We start from the raw sequence: 23261 nt of genomic DNA, 5'->3' as shown, positions 1-23261 counted from the left end.
CTTACATCATGTATATAAAACCTTAATGGAGGGGATTTTTTAAAGGGCTTTTATAGGCAGAATGTAGCTACTCTCATAGGCTCCAATGCAGGTGGACCTTTAATCGCATTTATTCAATATTCAGAATGCATTAAAAAAAAGAAAAACATACGTGTTCTTCTCTTCTTGTGGTTAGAGTGTCCGCCCTGAGATCGGTAGGTCGTGAGGTCAAACCCCGGCCAAGTCATACCAAAGACTATAAAAATGTGAGCCATTACCTCCCTGCTTGGCACTCAGCATCAAGGGTTGGAATTGGGGGTTAAATCACCAAAAATGATTCCCGGGTGCGGCCACCGATGCTGCTCACTGCTCCCCTCACCTCCCAGGGGGTGATCAAGGGTGATGGGTCTAATGCAGAGGATCATTTCACCACACCTAGTATGTGTGTGACAATCATTGGTACTTGGATTGCGAATTATAGGCAAAATTCCAAAAAAAAGTGCTGTTCCCTTTTAAGCTCATGACGCAGTAAGTTGAATGACACGGACACCGTTGTTACTGGATACTTTCTAATAAGTGTCTGCTTTGGAGACTTTGTATTTGTACGTAATATACAACCATAATAGTTTCATACTTGTTTATATCGACAAGTGTACAATATTGTCCAACTAAAGACAATTATTATGTACAGTATGTCCATCTTGTGTGCTCTTTATTGTTTGCTTAGCTGTTGTGTAGCGTCTAGTAGCCTATAGCCATGTTTATCTTTTGTAAATGACGTCACTGAGACAAACCTTGAGTGCAGCCGAGTCATACCAAAGACTATAAAAATGGGACCCATTACCTCCCTGCTTGGCACTCAGCATCAAGGGTTGGAATTGGGGGTTAAATCACCAAAAATGATTCCCGGGCGCGACCACCGCTGCTGCTGACTGCTCCCCTCACCTCCCAGGAGGTGATCAAGGGTGATGGGTCAAATGCAGAGAATAATTTCGCCACACCTAGTGTGTGTGTGACAATGATTGTCACTTTAACTTTAACTTTTTTAACTTATTGGAGGACATTTAAAAGTTAATTAGTTGTCCAGCTTTGCACAAGTGAACATCTTGCTGGACTTCTTGCTCCTCATGCTATTGGAATTTATTTGAAGCCCTTATGATGCCATCCAAACATTGTGTGCCCTTTAAAGTTTCTGGCACAAAACCCCAGCCACAGAGAAAGTTTCATACCATCGAAGACAAGCTGAACCTCCTTGTTGCTATGCTGCAAGGAGGAAGCCTCGCTACGAGCCACTATCTACTAGCTGCCATTACATGATCAATGAGTCTGCGGTTCCTTCATAAAGGACGAGGAAAAAAGGATGACGAAAACAGTGTCTATTAAAAATCAACTGTCCATACTGCAGCTAATTTTTTAGCATTTGTGAGTACCAATAATGTATATGTCATAATTACATAAGAGAAGAGAAGGTTAAAGTACCAATGATTGTCACACACACACTAGGTGTGGTGAAATGTGTCCTCTGCATTTGACCCATCCCCTTGTTCCACCTCCTGGGAGGTGAGGGGAGTAGTGGGCAGCAGCGGTGGCCGCGCCCGGGAATAATTTTTGGTGATTTAACCCCCAATTCCAACCCTTGATGCTGAGTGCCAAGCAGAGAGGTAATGGGTCCCATTTTTACAGTCTTTGGTATGACTCGGCCGGGGTTTGAACTCACAACCTACCGATCTCAGGGCGGACACTCTAACCACCAGACTGTTTTTCAACCTTTTTTGAGCCAAGGCACATTTTTTGCGCTGAAAAAATCCGGAGGCACACCACCAGCAGAAATCATTAAAAACAAAACTCAGTTGACAGTAAAAAGTCGTTGTCGCAATTGTTGGGTATGACTTTAAACCATAACCAAGCATGCATCACCATAGCGCTTGTCTCAAAGTAGGTGTACTGTCACCACCTGTGACATCACGCCATGACTTATTTGGACTTTTTTGCTGTTTTCCTGTGTGTAGTGTTTTAGTTCTTGTCTTGCGCTCCTATTTTGGTGGCTTTTTCTCCTTTTTTGGTATTTTTCTGTAGAAGTTTCATGTCTTCCTTTGAGCGATATTTCCCGCATCTACTTTGTTTTTATCCTTCTTTGTGTGGACATTGTTGATTGTCATGTCATGTTCGGATGTACATTGTGGACGCCGTCTTTGCTCCGCAGTAAGTCTTTGCTGTCGTCCAGCATTCTGTTTTTGTTGACTTTCTAGTCAGTTCAGTTTTAGTTTCGTTCTGCATAGCCTTCCCTAAGCTTCAATGCCTTTTCTTAGGGGCACATACCTTTTGTTTATTTTTATGTTTAAGCATTAAATACCTTTTTACCCGCACACTGCCTCCCGCTGTTTCCGACATCTACAAAGCAATTAGCTACCGGCTGCCACCTACTGATATGGAAGAGTATTACACGGTTACTCTGCTCAGCTCTAGACAGCACCGACACTCAACAACAACACATAATTTGCAGACTAGAATTACTGGTTTGAAAAAAATATTTTTTTACCCCAAATAGGTGAAATTAGATCATCTCCCACGGCACACCAGACTGTATCTAACAGCCGCGGCACAGTGGTTGAAAAACACTGCACTAGGCCACTGACTAGGTGTTTATGAGTGTGTGTAAACGGTTAATAACAGTGTGTTATAAAGTGAAAATGAATACAATGTTCATATAAATCAGAAAACAAATAGCGTCCCTACTTTACAGAAGTTCACCTACCACGGGGAGCATCTGGAACATCGAGGGAACACTGTACACCTAATAAAAATTATATATAAATATGCTCTTAAGTCAGTGCTTCTCAATTAATTTCTGTCATGCCCTCCTTCGGAAGAAGAAAACAATCCCCCGACCCCTACTTTCCACCGTGACTATAGATAGTATATTTTGTGTATAAAATTGTTATAAGTACACCTATGTACAACATTGTATGCGTATTAACATTAAAGAAATATAGATTAACTTACAACAAACGATACATTTATTAACATTGCTTTTTAGTCTGTAACAGAAACGATTTAAAGTGCATCAATTTTCCAGAAAAAATACAAATAAAAAGATCCTTATTTAAACTATAACCCTGTTTTTGACTGACTTGAACCATTTGATACTGGAAAATACAATTAAATAAACTCAATAAAAATAAAAATTTGAGTTCAAACCTCGGCCGAGTCATACCAACGACTATAAAAATGGGACCCATTACCTCCCTGCTTGGCACTCAGCATCAAAGGTTGGAATTGGGTGTTAAATCACCAAAATGATTCCCGAGCGCGGCCACCGCTGCTGCTCACTGCTCCCCTCACCTCCCAGGGGGTGGAAAAAGGGGATGAGTCAAATCCAGAGAGCAATTTCACCACACCTAGTGCGTGTGACTATCAGTGGTACTTTAAATGTAATAAATCATAATAAATTCAAACTGATCAGCAACAATAACTCAGAAGACACTTGAACCTAAAAAACAAAAATGAATAAAACAATTTGTGCTGATTTTTTTTTTTTTTTTATCAAAATGAGGAAGTCAGTGGCTACAATGAACTTTTTGTAGTGCTTTTCGAAGCAGGGTTTGAAGCATGATACTGATAAAGCATGTTCCAGGACTCACACCATGGTAATGTAATGCGCCTGCTCAGGAGGTCCGGCACACTATTTGAAAATACATTTTTTAAGTCAACACTAAAACCACTTTGAAAAGTCTAAAGGTGTGTGTCACCCGAGTAGGGTTTGTACGTGGGCACGGAGCAGGCGCACTGGCACAAATGTTCCCATCATGTACAGATGACTCATACTTTAGTTTCATCTTTCGGTAAAGCCTTACGTCGTTCTCGGAGGTGCCGCACAGGCTGCAGGACTTGCACTCGATGCACTGCCAGCGATAAGTCCTCACTGCAGCTGTCATGTTCACTGTGAACTGCAGACAGGACGGGTGGCCTGGGTTCACGCGCACACACACACACACACACACACACACACACACACACACACACACACACACACACACACACACACACACACACACACACACACACACACACACACACACACACACACACACACACACACGTGCACGCACACACACGCCCACACAGTTTTCACCACTACTCTCTGTACTGTTAGGGTTGCCAGATCTCCTCCACCTACTCCTCTATACAGTGCATCCGGAAAAAGTATTCAAAGCGCTTTATTCACTTTTTCCACATTTTGTTATGTTACAGCTGTAGTGGATTGTCCGAAGCTTAAGCAGGCAACAAAAGTAGTTTAGTACAACAAATTTATTTACCCATTATCAGAAGTGCAGGTTGAATTGAGTTGGTCGTGCAGACAAACCACAAGTTACTCCGGAGCCAACAAGACACACACAAGCCAAAATCACCCCCGAGTTCCGGTCTTCTCCCATTTTTTATATGTCTGTTGTGCGTCATCGTTCCTTATCAAATGCGTCAATGTCTTGTTTTGCTTTTCCTATCTGTTCCATAACAACTCGAATTCTGTAGACAGTCAACACATTCTATAGACAGGTTGGCACGACTTAATATTCACTTTTGTCCCACAACTGGTCCATTCAATGGGACAAAAATACAAGAGTATTGAAAATGAGCGGACATTCTTAAAAGACAAGAAATATAGGTCAAAAGGTCAGAAATTCTACTACACAGCCTTATTCCAAACTTAAATACATTAATTTTTGTCCTCAAAATTATACACACATATTGACAATGTGTAAAGTTTTTGGTTTTTTTAATTAGCAAATTTATTAAAACTAAAAAAAATATATGTACATAAATATTCACAGCCTTTGCTTAATACAGGGGTCCCCAAACTTTTTGACTCTGGGGCCGCATTGGATTAAAAAAATTTGGCCAGGGGTCGGGCTGGGTGTGTGTATATATATATATATATATATATATATATATATATATATATATATATATATATATATATATATATATATATATATATATATATATATATATATATATACATATATATATATATATATATATATATATATATATATATATATATATATATATATATATATATATATATATATATATATATATATATATATATATATATATACATACAGTCGCAGTCAAAAGTTTACATACACTTGTAAAGAACATAATGTTATGGCTGTCCTGAGTTTCCAATAATTTCTACAACTCTTTTTTTGTGATAGAGTGATTGGAGCACATACTTGTTGGTGACAAAAAAAATTCATGAAGTTTGGTTCTTTTATGGATTTATTATGGCTCTACTGAAAAAGTATACATACAGTAATGTTAATATTTGGTTACATGTCCCTTGGCAAGTTTCACTGCAATAAGGCGCTTTTGGTAGCCATCCACAAGCTTCTGGTTGAATTTTTGACCACTCCTCTTGACAAAATTGGTGCAGTTCAGCTAAATATGTTGACTTTATGACGTGGACTTATTTCCTCAGCATTGGCCACACATTTAAGTCAGGACTTTGGGAAGGCCATTCTAAAACCTTAATTCTAGCCAAATTCTAGCCATTGTGGCCAAACAGCTCAATTGTTGTTTCATCTGACATCACATGGACAAAGATAAGACCTTCTGGAGGAAAGTTCTGTGGTCAGATGAATCAAAAATTGAGCTGTTTGGCCACAATACCCAGCAATATGTTTGGAGGAAAAAGGAACACCATTCCTACCGTCAAGCATGGTGGTGGTAGTATTATGCTCTGGGCCTGTTTTGCTGCCAATGAAACTGTTGCTTTACAGAGAGTAAATGGGACAATGAAAAAGGAGGATTACCTCCAAAATCTTCAGGACAACCTATAATCATCCGCCTGGAGGTTGGGTCTTGGGCGCATTTGGGTGTTCCAACAGGACAATGACCCCAAACACACATCAAAACTGGTAAAGGAATGGCTAAATCAGGCTAAAATTAAGGTTTTAGAATGGCTTTTCCAAAGTCCTGACTTAAACGTGTGGACAATGCTGAAGAAACAAGTCCACATCAGAAAACCAACACATTTAGCTGTAATGCACCAATTTTGTCAAGAGGAGTGGTCAAAAATTCAACCAGAAACTTGCCAGAAGCTTGTGGATGGCTACCAAAACTTTGGGGACCCCTGGCTTAATACTTTGTTGATGCACCTTTGGCAGCAATTACAGCCTCAAGTCTTTTTGAATATGATGCCACAATCTTTGGGCTGTTTCGTGTACATGGGATTTTTTAGTTTTCTATTTCTAATAAATTTGCTTCTTTTATTTTTTCCAAAAAACATTGTCACATTGTCATTATTGTCTGTCGAGTTTTGAGGACAAACATTTTTTTCTTCCATTTTTGAATAAGGCTGTAACATACCAAAATGTGGAAAAAGTGAAGCATTGTGAATACCTTCCGGATGCACTGTATCTATCCAACCACTTCAACAGAGGTGGGTTGTTTTTTACAGACATCCCAATTTATTACATACTGTAGAGTTTTATTTTTAGATGTTTTAAAACAGATTATTGAATTATCATTACATGGACCCACATATATATTTTGCGGATAATGGTGGGGTATTTGCTAATAATATAAATTCCAAATACAGTGGTGCCTTGGTTTGTTAATCCACGGAAAATAATCCCACAATTTGGTCAGTGTGTTTTTTTTTTAGTTAAGTACGACTGCAAAATAAACCACCATGGCGTCCTCCCGCCAACTAAAACATGCACCTGGGGATAGGTTGATTGGCAACACTAAATGGTCCCTAGTGTGTGAATGTGAGTGAGAATGTTGTCTGTCTATCTGTGTTGGCCCTGTGATGAGATGGCGACTTGTCCAGGGCGTACCCCGCCTTCCGCCCGAGTGCAGCTGGGATAGATTCCAGCACCCTGGTAGAAAATGGATGGATGGGACCAAAGAATGTTGCAAGTGCCTGCACTTGATAAAGAAGGGGAAAGAATTTGGAACAAATTACATAAGCGGCGTCCGCATGGCTCTTCCTTCCTATCCTCCCTCTCTGTCTTCACCAACAAGAGTCTTCAAAAAAGGGAAAAGTGATGTTAAATGTTCATTTGTCCATTTCATTTGTCATTTATACGTACTTCACATTGTTTTCTGCACGTGAATCTGTAATTATTCCGTGAATGACGTGTTTTGTGTTACTATTTTTGGGTGTCTGGGACGATTAGTTGAATTTACATTCTTTTTTACAGCAAAAAACGCTTCATCGTCGGATCTTTTGGAATAAACTACTAACGAAAATCAAGGCACCACTGTCCGTATTTCATCAGAGAGCTGAAGTAATCTCTTTCCAATCTTATTTCTCAGCATTTTGTTTGAGGCGATGTGCTGCTGAGATTTTAACTCATAAAGCAATAATTGTGTTCCAATTTTAAAGGTTCACTTGGGTTCTTTCTAATTAAAAAAGGACCATACCAGTGTTTTGCATGCTTTAGCCCATTCACTACAAATCACATCTTTTTTCATCTCTTCTTTTATTATTAGACATAATGAAAAACAGATGGAATGACAATATATACATACATATAATTACAATCAAACAAAAAAAAAAATACAGCAAACCTAATTTATATGTGCAACCTTCGCATTTAAGAAAGCACAATGTTTTTTTTTTTTTTAGCATTCATTCCACTCAAGTGAACACAAATGAACGAAAGATAATAAATTCAAAAAAGAATTACACAGGAGAAACAACATCATGTTCAGTTATTATTCGTAGCGCAAATTCATGTTAGAAGACCATTCTGTCAGAAAACAAACAATGGTTTGTAAAAAAATAAATAAATGCATGCGGCATACAACATTATTTCAGATGAAAAGGTGGCAATTCTGTAAATGTGTTGTCAATAAAAAAAGAAAAGAAAAAGAGCAGACCAATTAGAATTTAGGCAGGGAATATTGATAGTTTTCAGAATCATCAGACTGCAGTAATGATGGAACCTTAGTGTGTACAGTATTTCATTTATTGTATTATTCATGGCTCCTTGCTGTGTGGTGTAAAACACAGATACATGTTATATTATATCCCAAGCTACCACAGATCAAAATGAATACATTTAGGACTACAGTTGACTCAGTTGGACCAGTTTGTAACGACTGTGTTATAAACCACTGGCCTCGAGGGCTTCTCTCTCCTGTGTTTTGTTCACATGAATGAATGAATTGTTGAAATTAAGTTGAGTAGAAATTCCTGTTTTTTATTTTATTTTTTTATTTTTTTGTTGCAAAGAAGCTCCTATCGCTAGCGGGATATTGTTACAGATAACTTTACAACCCAAAGCGGATTCTAATGTTGTAGACGTAATTAACATAATTAAAGGCTTGTAATAAGACGGCAGCGTAATTGTTTCTTTAAGTTATGTAACTAAGAAATGCTATGAAGAAGATTAGAATTTCCATATACAACGACCACGACTAAGCCCGCTACATTTAGGTCCCTGCACTAAAGGAAGCCATTCTTTGAGCAATGGAACTAGCTCTTCTCGACTCAGTCTTAGTCTGGCTTACTGACGTCGACATAACCATAACCAGTTTTTGTGCAGACCCATTAAGAGAATGAGCAACAATAAAGGACACTAGTTTGTTGACATGGTTTTTCGCCTTTTGGGCATATTTTGATTTGGATTCTTCTCCTTTCCTATGTAGCGACAGGGTTATTGTGTAGGGTTCTGAGCTGTGATTTAGGGTGTTGGCCATAGGGCAGTATTTCTCAACCATCGCTGGGCTTTTTTTCCATTTTTTTTTCAGCTGTGAACCGTATGGTACAGCGGTACTCAGTTGTAATACACTCTTCCACCACTTGTGGCAGTAATGACAATATCAAACAAACAGAAGAAGTCTTGAGCTAAAGTCAGTTTCTTAAGCACAAAAAATATGACTAAAGTGGTGAAGCTGTATCTTCATTTGCACTTCAATTTTATTGGCTGTTTATTTAAAAAACACATATATACAAACATACTAGGGGTGTAACAGTATGTGTATTTGTATTGAACCGTTTCGGTACGGGGGTTTCGGTTCGGTTCGGAGGTGTACCGAACGAGTTTCCACACGGACATATTAAGTAGCGTACCGCACGTTGTGTAAACAATGCACACCGAGGCACAACACACGGCATGCTAGCAACGACCGGGCTACGACAACATGTAAAAGCCAGAGCTGGAAGACCCTCCTGCCTCGTTAAGATCTCCCGTTTGGGAACACTTTGGCTGCGCGATACAACAATGGAGGACGGAGGTTTGCCGACATTGTTCAGCAGCTGCTTCTGACAACACGTCAAACATGCTAACCCATTTGAAGCGTCACCACCGCATTAAAGCAGCCTCTCCTCGGCGAGTCAGGCAGGGCTAAAGCAATAACAAGCAGCAGATTTAAGACCATATTGCATTAAAAACTAGATTTTGACCCACTTCTATGGTGGAAGAACAATAAGCCCATATATCCTCTTACTGCCAAGTTAGCCAGGCTGGGGGGCGGGGGGGGGGTAAGAAAAGTTAATCTGAGGCTGAGTTGACTTGAAACTGTTTAATGTTGCACTTTTTATACGTAGAAGAAAAGTTTTGTCATTTTACTTAATCTGAGCAACAACTTGAGGCAGTTTAATGTTGATTAACGTGGACCCCGATTTAAACAAGATGAAAAACGTATTGGGGTGTTACCATTTAGTGGTCAATTGTACGGAATATGTACTGTACTGTGCAATCTACTAATAAAAGTCTCAATCAATCAATCAAAAAAAGCACTTTATATGTAGAAAGGTTTTGTTAAGAAACCATTCTGAACCTTATCTTATTTAGTTTTTATTTTACATATGTTGACCACATTAACCCTGGCAATGGACCCTGTGTGTATATGTTTGTTATGCCATTGTTTACAAATGTGGTAAATAAATAAGCAAAACATGTATATTTTGTTGTTTTCTTACTGTACCAAAAAATGAACCGAACCGTGACCTCTAAACCGAGGTACGTACCGAACCGAAATTTTTGTGTACCATTACACCCCTAAAACATACATATTAGTATTGTTTGTTATTACTTTAGTTAAAATGTATTTATTTTAGTAATTGTGTATGCATTTATTTTCCATCAGTTTTTATGTGTCACTTCTATTGCAGTATATTTTGACAGTATTAATTTTTGTAATCAGCCTGATCTAAGCCTTGATAATAATATTTATTATTAACACATGCTTTCATTTCATTTAACAAGGTGGTTATTCTGTTAAACTGTTAGTAAGTTAGATATAATTATTGAAAACGATTGAAAATCAAGAGTAAGATTACTAATTCAGTGTTCAGTTGGGCCCTGAGGTCCAAAAGGTTAAGAACGCATAAGGGGGCAGTGATACTTGTTTGCCAGTTAGAGCCATGCCAAGTGAAAATAGTTAGTTGCATTGTTAGTTGCTTCCTTTCACTCTTAGCTAGTTATGTCCTGATACAACTTTTTCACTTCCAGTACGATATCAGCACAGATCATACAAACTTGTATGATTTTTCTGTGTGGACTGCTAGAAAAAGCTTGATCAAATGTAATTGCTCAAACATGGTAGGTATGAAAAACACTTATGTATTTATTATTAACCGCCTGGAATGGACTTAAACTGTCTTTAATATGGAGTGGGGTGGTAATCATTTTTGGCGACACCGGGTGGTCACAATAACTTATTTAGCTGAATGATGCTGCTGAATACTTTCTAACACGCTTCTACCTTGGAGACTTGGTATCTTCAAGTAATATACAGCTATAATTATTCAGTATTTGTGTTGACAAATATGGTGTTTTAGACTGCAATATTTTTCAATCAAAAACACTTATGTATGTCTAGCTCGTGTGCTATTGTGTGCTTAGCTGTTGTTTAGCTGCGAGCTCCAAGTAGCTTATAGCCTACCATGTCTACCTTTTGTACAAACCCCAAATCCAGTGAAGTTGGCACGTTGTGTAAATCGTAAATAAAAACAGAATACAATGATTTGCAAAATCCTTTTCAACCTATATTCAATTGAATAGACTGCAAATACAATATATTTAACGTTTGAATTTGAAAACTTTGTTATTTTTTGCAAATATCAGCTCATTTGGAATTTGATGCCTCTAACATGTTTCAAAAAAGCTGGCATAAGTGGCAAAAAAGACTGAGAAAGTTGAGGAATGCTCATCAGACATTTATTTGGAATATCCCACAGGTGAACAGGCTAAATGGGAACAGGTGGGTGCCATGATTGGGTATAAAAGCTGCTTCCATGAAATGCTCAGTCATTCACAAACAAGGATGGGGCGAGGGTCACCACTTTGTGAACAAATGAGTGAGAAAATATTTGAACAGTTTTGCAAGGAATTTAGGGATTTCACCATTTAAGGTCTGTAATATCATCAAAAGGTTCAGAGAATCTGGAGAAATCACGCACGTAACATTGAATGCCCGTGACCTTGGATCTCTCAGGCGGTACTGCATCAAAAAGCGACATCATTGTGTAAAGGATATCACCACGTGGGCTCAGGAACACTTCAGAACACCACTGTCAGTAACTACAGTTTGTAGCTACATCTGTAAGTGCAAGTTAAAACTCTACTATGCAAAGCCAAAGCAATAAATCAACAACACCCGCCGGCTTCGCTGGGCCCAAGCTCATCTAAGATGGAGTGATGCAGTCTATTCAATTGAATATAGGTTGAAAATGATTTGCAAATCATTGTATCCTGTTTTTATTTATGAATTACACAACGTGCCAACTTCACTGGATTTGGGTTTTGTAAATTACTTCACTAAAATACAAGGAAAAAGCAACCGTGTGTGCTTATTGGAGGACATTTAAATGTGAACCGGTTGCAGGACCGCTTGTATCAGAGCACTTATTTCTCAGATTTTAGATGCAAGTAATCGTCGTTATCAATAACCAATTGGGACACCCTTACTTTTAATTAATGAAGCTAATTGTGTTATATAGCTTGAATGCAATGACAGAAAAAGCTTTTGTACACTGCATAAAATGGCTGTCAAAATATGCGATAAAAAGACTAGATTTTAGGAAAAAATACTAAAAACTAGTGAAATGAACTTGCTGCATGGACAGTTCATTTTACTTTATAAGACACCCCAAATTAAGATTTGTATATCCAGAAATTAGCAGGACTTTTAAGATGGAAAAATGTATTTCATTCTGAAAACAAGCGTTGTTCAACTTTCCATTCTTAAACTAAGCATCTTGAGATCTTGCAGAATCTTTAAACGAGATGTTCTATGTTGGGGGAAAAACAAAATACCTTATTAAAATAGTTATTTTCTCAATTTTAACATCTTTAAACTAGAATAGAAAATATATAATTTTTTTCAAGCTCAAAATTAAAATGAGTCAATGACTACAAATAAGTAAATAGCTCACAAAACTAGAACATTTGTAGAATTTATTTTTGTCAATCTTGGCAAGTGGCAAATAAAATGGTGAATTTTGTCAATTGTTGTTCTAGTTTAGTGGTGTCAAAATTATCTACGGCCCCCGGGATGATATTTGATTAGTATTAGAACCGGCCCGCAGGCCACAGCCGCCTGCTGCTGTTTTGCACGCACCAATACTCCATCAGTGTTGGCGCTAGGAATTTTCAAACTGGGGACCCAGGGACCCCATTAAGTCATAAAAATGGGGTCCCACAGTACATTTTTGGGGTCCCATTTTTTGTAACCGTTTTGAAAACAAATGATAAATGTATGCATTATCCTGTTATATCTCACATTCTATATTGTGTTTTGGAAAAAGGTTGTCATAAACATTACTTAATTCATTAAAAAAAAAATAATACAAAAGAAAACACATTTTTATTCCTATGTAAATTTATTAGTTATAAACATTCATTCACTTTTTTCTCTCCTTCATGGATCTAAACTTTACCGTTGCCGGTATTTTTTTCTATATTTTTATTGTAATATTTTCAAAATGTGTTTGTTCTATTTTTGGCCAAAGTAAGACAAAGAAAACAATCTTAATTTGTCTTTATTTTTTAGTTTTAATGCCATGATTTTAATAGTCCGACCTGCGTGTGCAAAGGTTTCCGGACCCTGAGCTAAAATGAGTTTGACACCCCCGTTCTAGTTAATACCATCATGCTTTTATTATGAGGTTTATTTTGCACTAAACAGGAAGTCCCTGTGTGGCCATTTTAAGGGTACCCGACATTAGTTCAACACATACCGACATAAACAAAACAATTTTCATAGAAATTACCTCAAATTTTATGTTGACAAAAGCAGTCGATCATCATTTAGACTCAAGCGAGCACTTTTTTAGTAATAATAAGAGTTTTTTGACATAGGCAGGTTTCACTGTCCATTTGGGCCGTCATAGTTAAGGATTGGCATAGCATGAAATCTTGTACTTAGTTAGACAAGGGCTGAATAGAAAAACATTGGTATGGTCCATCCAATAACTTGCTATAATTTAGTCTACTGTGCGGAGTATGGAGGTTTTGCGCTCTGCATTAACAGAGGACCGCCTTGGTCCTCCCAAACATCCCCTTCATCTTTGCCCTACCTGAGCGTCCACAGTCCGCACAGGAAATAAGGTCCTCGGGACAGCCAGTCTTCTTTGACCCGCCGAGACAAAAGTCGCAGTATCCATTGACGATGACTGAGCCGTCCGCCGCTTTCTTGGCTGGCGGGGGGAGAAGAAAAAAAGAGAAGGAGGATTAAGAAGCAGATTGGAAGAGTTGGCTGGTAACATCAGTCATGGTGAAAGGGCGCATTAAGATCGTAATGAAACAACAACAAAGGTGAACCATAAACTGTACCGAAATGTTCGATAAAGAGGAAGTAATTTATTTCTCTTCTATCCCCTCTCGGCTCAACATGGAAGCGAACGGGCAAAACTTTGAGGGTGCGTGGAAGTTCTCATCAAGTATATCCTTTAAAAAAAACTCTTACTCACATTTATTCATTATAGCAAACATTTAATCTTGCTATTTTGCTAATCTTGTCAAATTTGTCCGGTGTGCTCTCGACACAAAGCCATGCCCTCATACTACACCGCAAAAAGTCAGTGTTCAAAGACAAGAAAAAAAATTACAAAAATGAGGGGTATTTTATTTGAACTCAGCAAAATTATCTGCCAATAGAACAAGAAAATTTGGCTTGTCAAGACTTTCCAAAACAAGTAAAATTAGCTAACTTCAATTAACCCATAAATACCTTAAAATAAGTATATTCTCACTAATAACAAGTGCACTTTTCTTGGTAGAAAAAAAAGAGACCTTTTTGCTCTATGTTGAAAAATATTCTTAAATTAAGTAAATGCTAGTGCCATTATCTTGACATAATGATATGCGCTCATGATTTTTCTTTTCATGCTTGAAGTAAGAAATTATTACTTTAAAAAAGTAGTTTTATACTTGTGAGTGTTGATGACACAGCTTTGCAACAGTTGATATTTTAGTTTAAAGCATGTTTTACTCAATATAGGTCATAAAATCTCAGCAACAAGCTGTAATATCTTACTGAGATCATTTAGGACCAAAACCCTTAAAACAAGTAAAACACTCTAACATAAGAATTATCTTATCAGACAGAAAATAAGCAAATATCACCCTTATTTGAGATATTTAATCTTACTTAGATTTCAGTTTTTGCAGTGTAGTGTTGTCCCGATACCAATATTTTGGTACCACTACCAAAATTATTTAGATACTTTTCCGTACTTTTCTAAATAAAGGGGATCACAAAAAATGGCATTATTGCCGCTATTTAAACAAAAAATCTTAGGGTACATTAAACATATGTTTCTTATTGCAAGTTTGTCCTTAAATAAAATAGTGAACATACTAGACAACTTGTCTTTTAGTAGTAAGTAAGTAAGTGTCGTTGTGGCTTGTGCAGCCCTTTGAGACACTCGTGATTTAGTGTTTATTTAAATAAACTTTGATTGATTGATTGATTGACAAAGGCTACCAATTTAGCTGCTGACATATGCAGTAACATATTGTGTCATTTTCCATTCTATTATTTTGTCAAAATTATTAAGGACAAGTGTTAGAAAATGAATTATTAATCTACTTGTTCATTTACTGTTAATATCTGCTTACTTTCTCTCTTAACATGTTCTATCTACACTTCTGTTAAAATGTAATAACCACTTATTATTCTTCTGTTGTTTGATACATTTGTTTTGGATGATACCACAAATTTGGGTATCAATCCGATACCAAGTCGTTACAGGATCATACATTGGTCATATTCAAAGTCCTCATGTGCACAGGGACATATTTCTTGAGTTTATAAACATAATATACTTTTCAGAGGCGGTATAGTACAGAAAATTATTCATTAGTATCGCGGTACTGTACTTATACCGGTATACCGTACAACCCTACCTCCTACCACCAGGGGGCAAACCACTCCCTGCTTGGACAGAGCAATTGGAGGATTCATGACTATCTCTATAATGTGTGGCTTCCCTGCTACTTGATTGCATAATCGCTTCAACGGAAGCAATCACATGGCCTCTGAAGACTATTTTAAATGCATGCTCTTTCTCCGGCAATGCATCTTATACACACACACGTATGCAGATAAAAAGAGAAAGATAAATTCACAGACATGCAAGAAGACAATAGCATGTGCATGTGTGTGTGTTCACATGAGCAAGGGGTCATTAATCCCTCCATTCCAGGCTGGAATTGTGTTTGGCCGGAAGGGGGTAGGGTGATAATGTGATTGAAAAGAGGACGAGAAGGGAAGGAGAACCCAGAAGGGGGAGAGTTTTGTTTTTTATATCGAGAAGGGTCGGGCTTTAGGGATCCGGAGAATAAAATAATTGTAAACAAAGTCTGTGATCAGGACAAGAGACAGCAAAACCGAAACAGACAGAGAGCAATGGAGTGTTGGAAAGGCTAAACCAGTGTTTCTTAGCCATTGTTGAATACCACCCCCTAGAATGCCGCCAAAGACTATATACATATATATATATATATATATATATATATATATATATATATATATATATATATATATATATATATATATATATATATATATATATATATATATATATATATATATATATATATACATATCAGTGTTTCCCATAAACTGCCAAGATACCTGTGGCGGTGGGAGCGTGGCCATGGGCGTGGTCACATGACATCATCGAGTAATTTGCATAATTTACTACAATGATATGATTTTCTCTAAAAAGGCTCAAAAAATGTATACTTACTAATTAATAATAACAGTTTTGTTTTAAACGTCCGTCCATTCATCCATCCATCCATCCATTTTACAATATAATTACAACACTTTATGTACATATTTATATACAGATTTGAACAATAAGTTATTCACTGAAATATATTTATTAATACAAAAAAATATATTTATTAATACAAAAAATATATCTTATAAAATATAAAAGCTAAAATGTCTCTTAAAGCTCTGCCCCTTTAAAGTGCATACTAAATAATTTAACTTTAGCCTACTACTACAACCATATTATTTACCAGCAACATAAAGTGAAACAGAGGCAGAGGTGTCCTGCCACAGTCAGTAACAAATAAACAGAAAACAGTAGTGGTCAAATACTAATAAGGCAACAAGAGAAGTATCCTACACTTCTCTTTTGTAAAGTAAATCTGAACAGCCTATATGGGCATCTACATCAACTATATGATCTGCCTGAGAAGCTGGACAGGACAAAAAAAAAAAAAAAACGTTTTATTTGTGGCGGACGTATTTCTTTCGTGGCGGGCCGCCACAAATAAATGAATGTGTGGGAAACACTGCATATACATATACGTTGGTCCTTATGGACCGCAGCGATACTCAGTTGTAATGCACTTTTACACCACAAGTGGCAGTAATGACAATCTCGAAAAAACAGAAGAAGTTTGGAGCTAAAGCCAAAGAGAAGTTTCTTTAAGGGGAACTGCACTTTTTGGGGGGGATTTTGCCTATTGTTCACAATCACTAGGAGAGACAAGAATAAAAAAAATGTTTTTATTTATTTATTTCTTTTTTGCATTCTAACATGTAAAAATCGGCTTGCTCTAGGTAGCTAGCATTGCAGCTAATTGGAACAATCAATTCTACGTCTAAATCATTTAAAAAATACATTCATAAACAGTCACCAATGCTTCATTTATGTTTTGTAACCTGTATAATAACCAAACTGTAGCAACACTGTTATTGTACGCGCGAAAACTGAGGAACTGTCTTTCTAGCGTACTAACACATCGGCAACCTACTGAATTAGCTCTAGAAGACAATTACGGAGAGAGAGTAGTGAGCTTTTACGACAGCACGAAACGCATTACTTTTTTAATGCACAACACACTGCAGTAAGACAGCAATTTGTATTGACTGAAAAAAATTAACAATCATAACTGCCTGGTCTTAATACTTAGTCAGCTTTCATAGCAGGACGTCAAATTAATTACAAATATTATTGCTTCCCAAAAGTATGCGACCCCAGAGTTGCACTGCGATGATGTCCTGTTTTTTTTCTTTTTAGGCAAAGTACACACCAAAACGACAAAACAAACACTAGTCATAACTATAAAAACAATAACGCCGCACAGTTTAACAACAAAGGGTGTCTGATCAAAACATTATTACACTACATAAAAAACACATTTAAATGTGCTTGTTACTGTCCATGAAGTACATTTAAAGCATTAATATAAAGAAAACATTGAAGGCTGTCATGGCGTGTTATCTTAAATTCGTTAGACAGATAGTTCTAACACAATTTTAATAATCTTTTTTTTTTTTTAGCCAGAGATAACATTGTGAGAAATTGGTGGTATCATCTGGTCATTATGGAAATATACCCTGCACTTCATCAAACCTGTGCTGGCTCACTTTGACATTGAATATTGTACAGTATCGTATTATGCAGACCTTCCCCAAGGCTGGATAATCAACAAAATAGTGCGGTGATTCTCAAACTGTGGTACGCGGGCTTCATCTAGTGGTACGCCAAAGAATCACTTATTTGAATATCGTAACGACGTGACTCAAGCCATTGTCACAGTGTTACTGTTCAAACTGTGTGTAATGTTACAGGGGCCAAAATATTAAATATACTTGTGAAATAAAACCTCTGCCTTGATTTGAATGAATACTTAAGCCCACTACGTTCATTAGGGTTGTACTTGGAGAGACAAGTGTTTTCTGAGGTGTTATTTGGTGAAAAAAGTTAAAGAACCTCTGAAATATTGTACTTGATGCTGTTGATGATTTTCAACATTGGCGTTGTTAGGCCTATTTTAGGGGGGCTCAAGCCCCCCTAAAATGTTCTTAAGCCCCCCCTAAATATTTTTTTTTTTTACAAATACATGCCGACATAATCATTATAAAGTGGCCTGAATATGAGTTTAAATAAATAATCATATAACCTGTCATTATTCACTCAGTTTCCCCTCACTTCATAGTGTAAGGTAGAGAGCCCCTTTAGTGCGTCGGTATCCAATCCATTCCACTTGTTCATATAGAAAATGCCCACATCATTTAAAATCCAGTCCGCATTTTCTCTGCGACCTTGCTTGCGGTCCTGCAGGTGTACGAAGCACATTAGCACACAGCACTGCAGAACAAGAACCTTGTGTCTACAATTGTAAATAATTTAGTTTTTAAGTTTTGTGTTTCTTGTAGAATCTATATAAAGTAATATACATTAGCCTATTGTTAAAATAATGAAAAAAACATCATTAAATATATTTGTTTTATTGTATTGTTACATTAATAGCTGTTGTATTATTATAGGATGGCTTGTTAAACATTTCATAGGATTTTCAGAGGGTGGAAAAACCAAGACATTTAATATAAAATGTAAAATAGATAGATAGATAGATAGTACTTTATTGATTCCTTCAGGAGAGTTCCCTCAGGAAAATTAAAATTCCAGCAGCAGTGTACAGAATTGAGATCGAATTTAAAAAAGTAAATAATGGGGGTATAAATGGAAACAAAATAGAAAAATATTACAGTAGAATAAAAACAAAAACCATCAATGAGAATACAAATATAACAGTAAAATAAGAATATAACAAGAGAAACTAGGCATTAGTGACCATGTTATGAAAACGTATTACACTGTTATTGTTTTGCATCCCGTCATTCTAGTACCCCCCTCCCTCCCAGAGAGGAGTTGTACAGTCTAATGGCGTGTGTGAGTTTTTTAGTCTATTAGTCCTGCACTTGGGATGAAGCAGTCTAGCACTGAACAGGCTCCTCTGGCTAAATTAGTAAATACATAAAAAGAAAAAGAAAAAAAATGGTTAAAAGCCATCGTCCCGAGGAGCATTTAATTTCGTCCCGAGCATTTTTTTTACCGTCCCCGGGACGACAGGACTACATTAATCTCAAGCCCTGGAAGTTACATTTTATTGTTTGCATTATTTGTTTCAGCATTGCACTTTGAAGATGGTCCCTCAGCTCTTTGACAGCTTTGGCTCTTTTTCAGATCAGCAGACTAAGTCTTTCTTATTTACAGTATATATAAATATTTCTTATTTCTATTCAGAATTCCATATATATTTAATTTCCTTAACGGCTTGCCATAATATATATATATAAATATATTATATACAAGCCAAATTATCCCGATCCAGATATTACTTTAATTCAAGTAATTAAGTAATATTTCCAGGGCTTGAATTTACAACCATTTAAGTCACATATGTGCCCAAAATGTAATCTGTGCAACTTCAAAATGTTTGGGAACAAACAATTATTGTATTGTGAGCGAAAGTTGTGGCATTAGCCTCTATGTTGTGAATTAATAACATAGAGGGTAATGCCATGACTTTCATTGTGTTTCAGTGTATCTTGAAGGATCATGCAAGTAATTGTTTCTTGTTGATGCTGTAAACAAAATGTCACTGTGCAAACCCATGTTTGTTGTTGTACTGAACACAGATTGAAACTAAACCGACTGAAATAATAATAATAACAATGAATAATTTCTAAGACTTTGTTAGCCGTTTGTGAAGTTTTGTGCTCGTGCGCTACGTTCGCTCGCATCCTGTGCATCTCCTGGGGGCTAAGCCCCCCCTGTCCTTAAAAGCTAGGGACGCCCCTGATTGTCAAGCCTTCAGATAAAATTAAGTAAGTAAGTAAGTACATTGTATTTATAAAGCGCTTTTCACAGATAAAATCACAAAGCGCTGTACAAAACATAGGTGAAGTAAAACAACAATTCAATTAAAACAACAGGGGCAACATCATAACAAAGGATAAAAAGTGGATTAAACATGATAGTTAAAAGGTGCATTAACTAAAAGCTTTACTAAAAAAGACAAGTTTTCAAATGTTTCTTTAAAGTTTCAACACAGTCAAGATCACAGAGGATCATTGTCAGTTATATACCCAACTATATTCGCTGAACAAACATTAAAACTCTGGCTTGCGTGTGCAAGAAAACAAAATCTAACACTGTACTGAATATTGCTGATTCTTCAAAAAAAAAAAATGTTTTACTACTATGCACAAGTAATGTACCTAAACGCCACAGATACTACAATTCATCCCAAAGTGGCATGAACGCATCTTAATTTCGCTATATCAAATTTGGCTATCTTCCAGTGGGTTTTACTACTTCACTAGTAAATGTGTCAAATCCACTGCCACTGCAAAAACCGCACAATTTGCACGGGATTTAGTGTTCTAGGACGGAAAGAACTTCTGTGGTAATTCAGAATGTGTTTTTAAACCTCCTGAGATCCAGAAAAACAACGCTGCAATTTTTTTGCATTAAATAATTATTTTTTTTTAAAGTTTTTTTTTTTTTAAACTATAACCTCTGCAGTGCCAGATGAATACAGCAGAACCTTGATTTACCAACTTGATTGGCTCTTTAACATGGTTTGTAAACCGAAAAGTTTGTATAGTGAAGCAGATTACTCCTTAAAGGCCTACTGAAAGCCACTACTACCGACCACGCAGTCTGATAGTTTATATATCAATGATGAAATCTTAACATTGCAACACATGCCAATACGGCCGGGTTAACTTATAAAGTGACATTTTAAAATTCCCGGGAAATATCCGGCTGAAACATCGCGGTATGATGACGTATGCGCGTGACGAAGTCCGAGTAACGGAAGTTATGGTACCCCGTAGAATCCTATACAAAAAGCTCTGTTTTCATTTCATAATTCCACAGTATTCTGGACATCTTTTGCAATTTTTTTAATGAACAATGAAGGCTGCAAAGAAGACAGTTGTAGGTGGGATCAGTGTATTAGCAGCGGACTACAGCAACACAACCAGGAGGACTTTGTTGGAGCGCTAGCCGCGCTAGCCGCGCTAGCCGCGCTAGCCGCGCTAGCCGCGCTAGCCGCCGACTTCACCTTGACTTCCTACGTCTCCGGGCCGCCAAACGCATCGGGTGAAGTCCTTCGTCCTTCTGCCGATCGCTGGAACGCAGGTGAGCACGGGTGTTGATCAGCAAATGAGGGCTGGCTGGCGTAGGTGGAGAGCTAATGTTTTTAGCATAGCTCTGTGCAGTCCGATTGCTAAGTTAGCTTCAATGGCGTCGTTAGCACAGCATTGTTAACCTTCGCCAGCCTGGAAAGCATTAACCGTGTATTTACATGTCCACGGTTTAATAGTATTGTTGATTTTCTATCTATACTTCCAGTCAGGGGTTTATTTCTTTTGTTTCTATATGCAGTTAAAGCAAGATGCTATCACGTTAGCTCGTAGCTAAAGCATTTTGCCGATGTATTGTCGTGGAGATAAAAGGCACTGAATGTCCATTTCGCGTTCTCGACTCTCATTTTCAAGAGGATATAGTATCCGAGGTGGTTTAAAATACAAATCTGTGATCTACAATAGAAAAAGGAGAGTGTGGAATCCAATGAGCCAGCTTGTACCTAAGTTACGGTCAGAGCGAAAAAAGATACGTCCATCACTGCCTCTCAAGTCATTCACTGTAACGTTCCTCATCAACGAATCTTTCATCGTCGCTCAAATTAATGGGGTAATCATCACTTTCTCGGTCCGAATCTCTCTCGCTCCATTGTAAACAACGGGGAATTGTGAGGAATCCTAGCTCCTGTGACGTCACGCTACTTCCGGTACAGGCAAGGCTTTTTTTTATCAGCGAGCAAAAGTTGCGAACTTTATCGTCGATTTTCTCTACTAAATCCTTTCAGCAAAAATATGGCAATATCGCGAAATGATCAAGTATGACACATAGAATGGATCTCCTATTCCCGTTTAAATAAAAAAAAAACATTTCAGTAGGCCTTTAAGAAACAATGTAAACAAAACATGAACAATTGGTTCTAGCTTTGACAAAAGTCCCTATTTTAGTAAAAAAAAAAAACACACACTTTGAAGACACTATCTGTAATGTATATATACTGTGTATATATATATATATATATATATATATATATATATATATATATATATATATATATATATATATATATATATATATATATTACGGAGCCCCTAAAGGGACATGGGAATTTTTTTTTTTTTAGACATGTATCTCGTGCGCAAGAGAAAGTATCTCGTGGCCACGAGAAACTTTCTCTTGGCCACGAGAAACTTTTTATTAAAAAAAATATATATATTAATTTTTTTTTAATTTTTTATAAAAAGTTTCTCGTGGCCACGAGAAACTTTCTCGTGCGCACGAGAAAGCATTGGATGCGTGCTGATGGTTTGGTGTGTGTTAAAATGGCAGTTTAGGAGTTAATATGGCTGTATTTCCAATTAGGACTTTCCCCCATGTGTGTTGTGGCAAAATGTGAATGCTTGATTAGTAGGTGTGAGACAAACACTTTATCTTCCTGGTTATTGTAACGCTACGTGTTTGACATTATTTAAGACTTTATCATGCCCGGGAAAGGACAGTTTTCCTCTTCTGTGGCTGTGGGGGGTGAGCGTGGCTTGCGGACCTGCAGCGAAGCGGAGTGTGTCAGTTAGTCCGATGTTGATGTGATCAAACTTCTTTCTTGCTTGGAAGATACACACACAATTGTAACTGTTATTTCTTCCTGCAAATAATAAATATGTACAACGTGTTTGGATGTATTCATTTATGTAAAATTGTCATTAAATGTAATATTGCCTGACAAAAAGTGATTCGACGTACGTAATATTTTGATATTTACACATCGCATATTTGCACACGCGCATCTGACTAGAATACCCTTATGTGCATTACATATATCAACATCAACTACCTGCTGTACTGTTTACTTGTTGAAATACCCTTTTTAGAACAAATATCTACCCATATAATTTATATGTGTATATTATATATATAT

General features: G+C 37.0%; 1 protein-coding gene across 1 annotated transcript in view; it reads right to left on the bottom strand.

The window, feature by feature from the left end:
• The window catches only part of dpf1 (double PHD fingers 1), a 160800-nt gene that overhangs the window by 6661 nt on the left and 130878 nt on the right, over positions 1-23261 (bottom strand). The window contains 2 exon segments of the mRNA XM_062068006.1: positions 3834-3946; positions 13520-13639. Coding sequence (XP_061923990.1) covers positions 3834-3946; positions 13520-13639 — 233 coding nt within the window.

Source organism: Entelurus aequoreus, linkage group LG13 (assembly GCF_033978785.1).
Source record: "Entelurus aequoreus isolate RoL-2023_Sb linkage group LG13, RoL_Eaeq_v1.1, whole genome shotgun sequence".
Lineage (NCBI taxonomy): Eukaryota > Metazoa > Chordata > Actinopteri > Syngnathiformes > Syngnathidae > Entelurus > Entelurus aequoreus.
The sequence above is the reverse complement of the archived record's forward strand: the minus strand, read 5'-3'. Positions and strand labels throughout refer to the sequence as shown.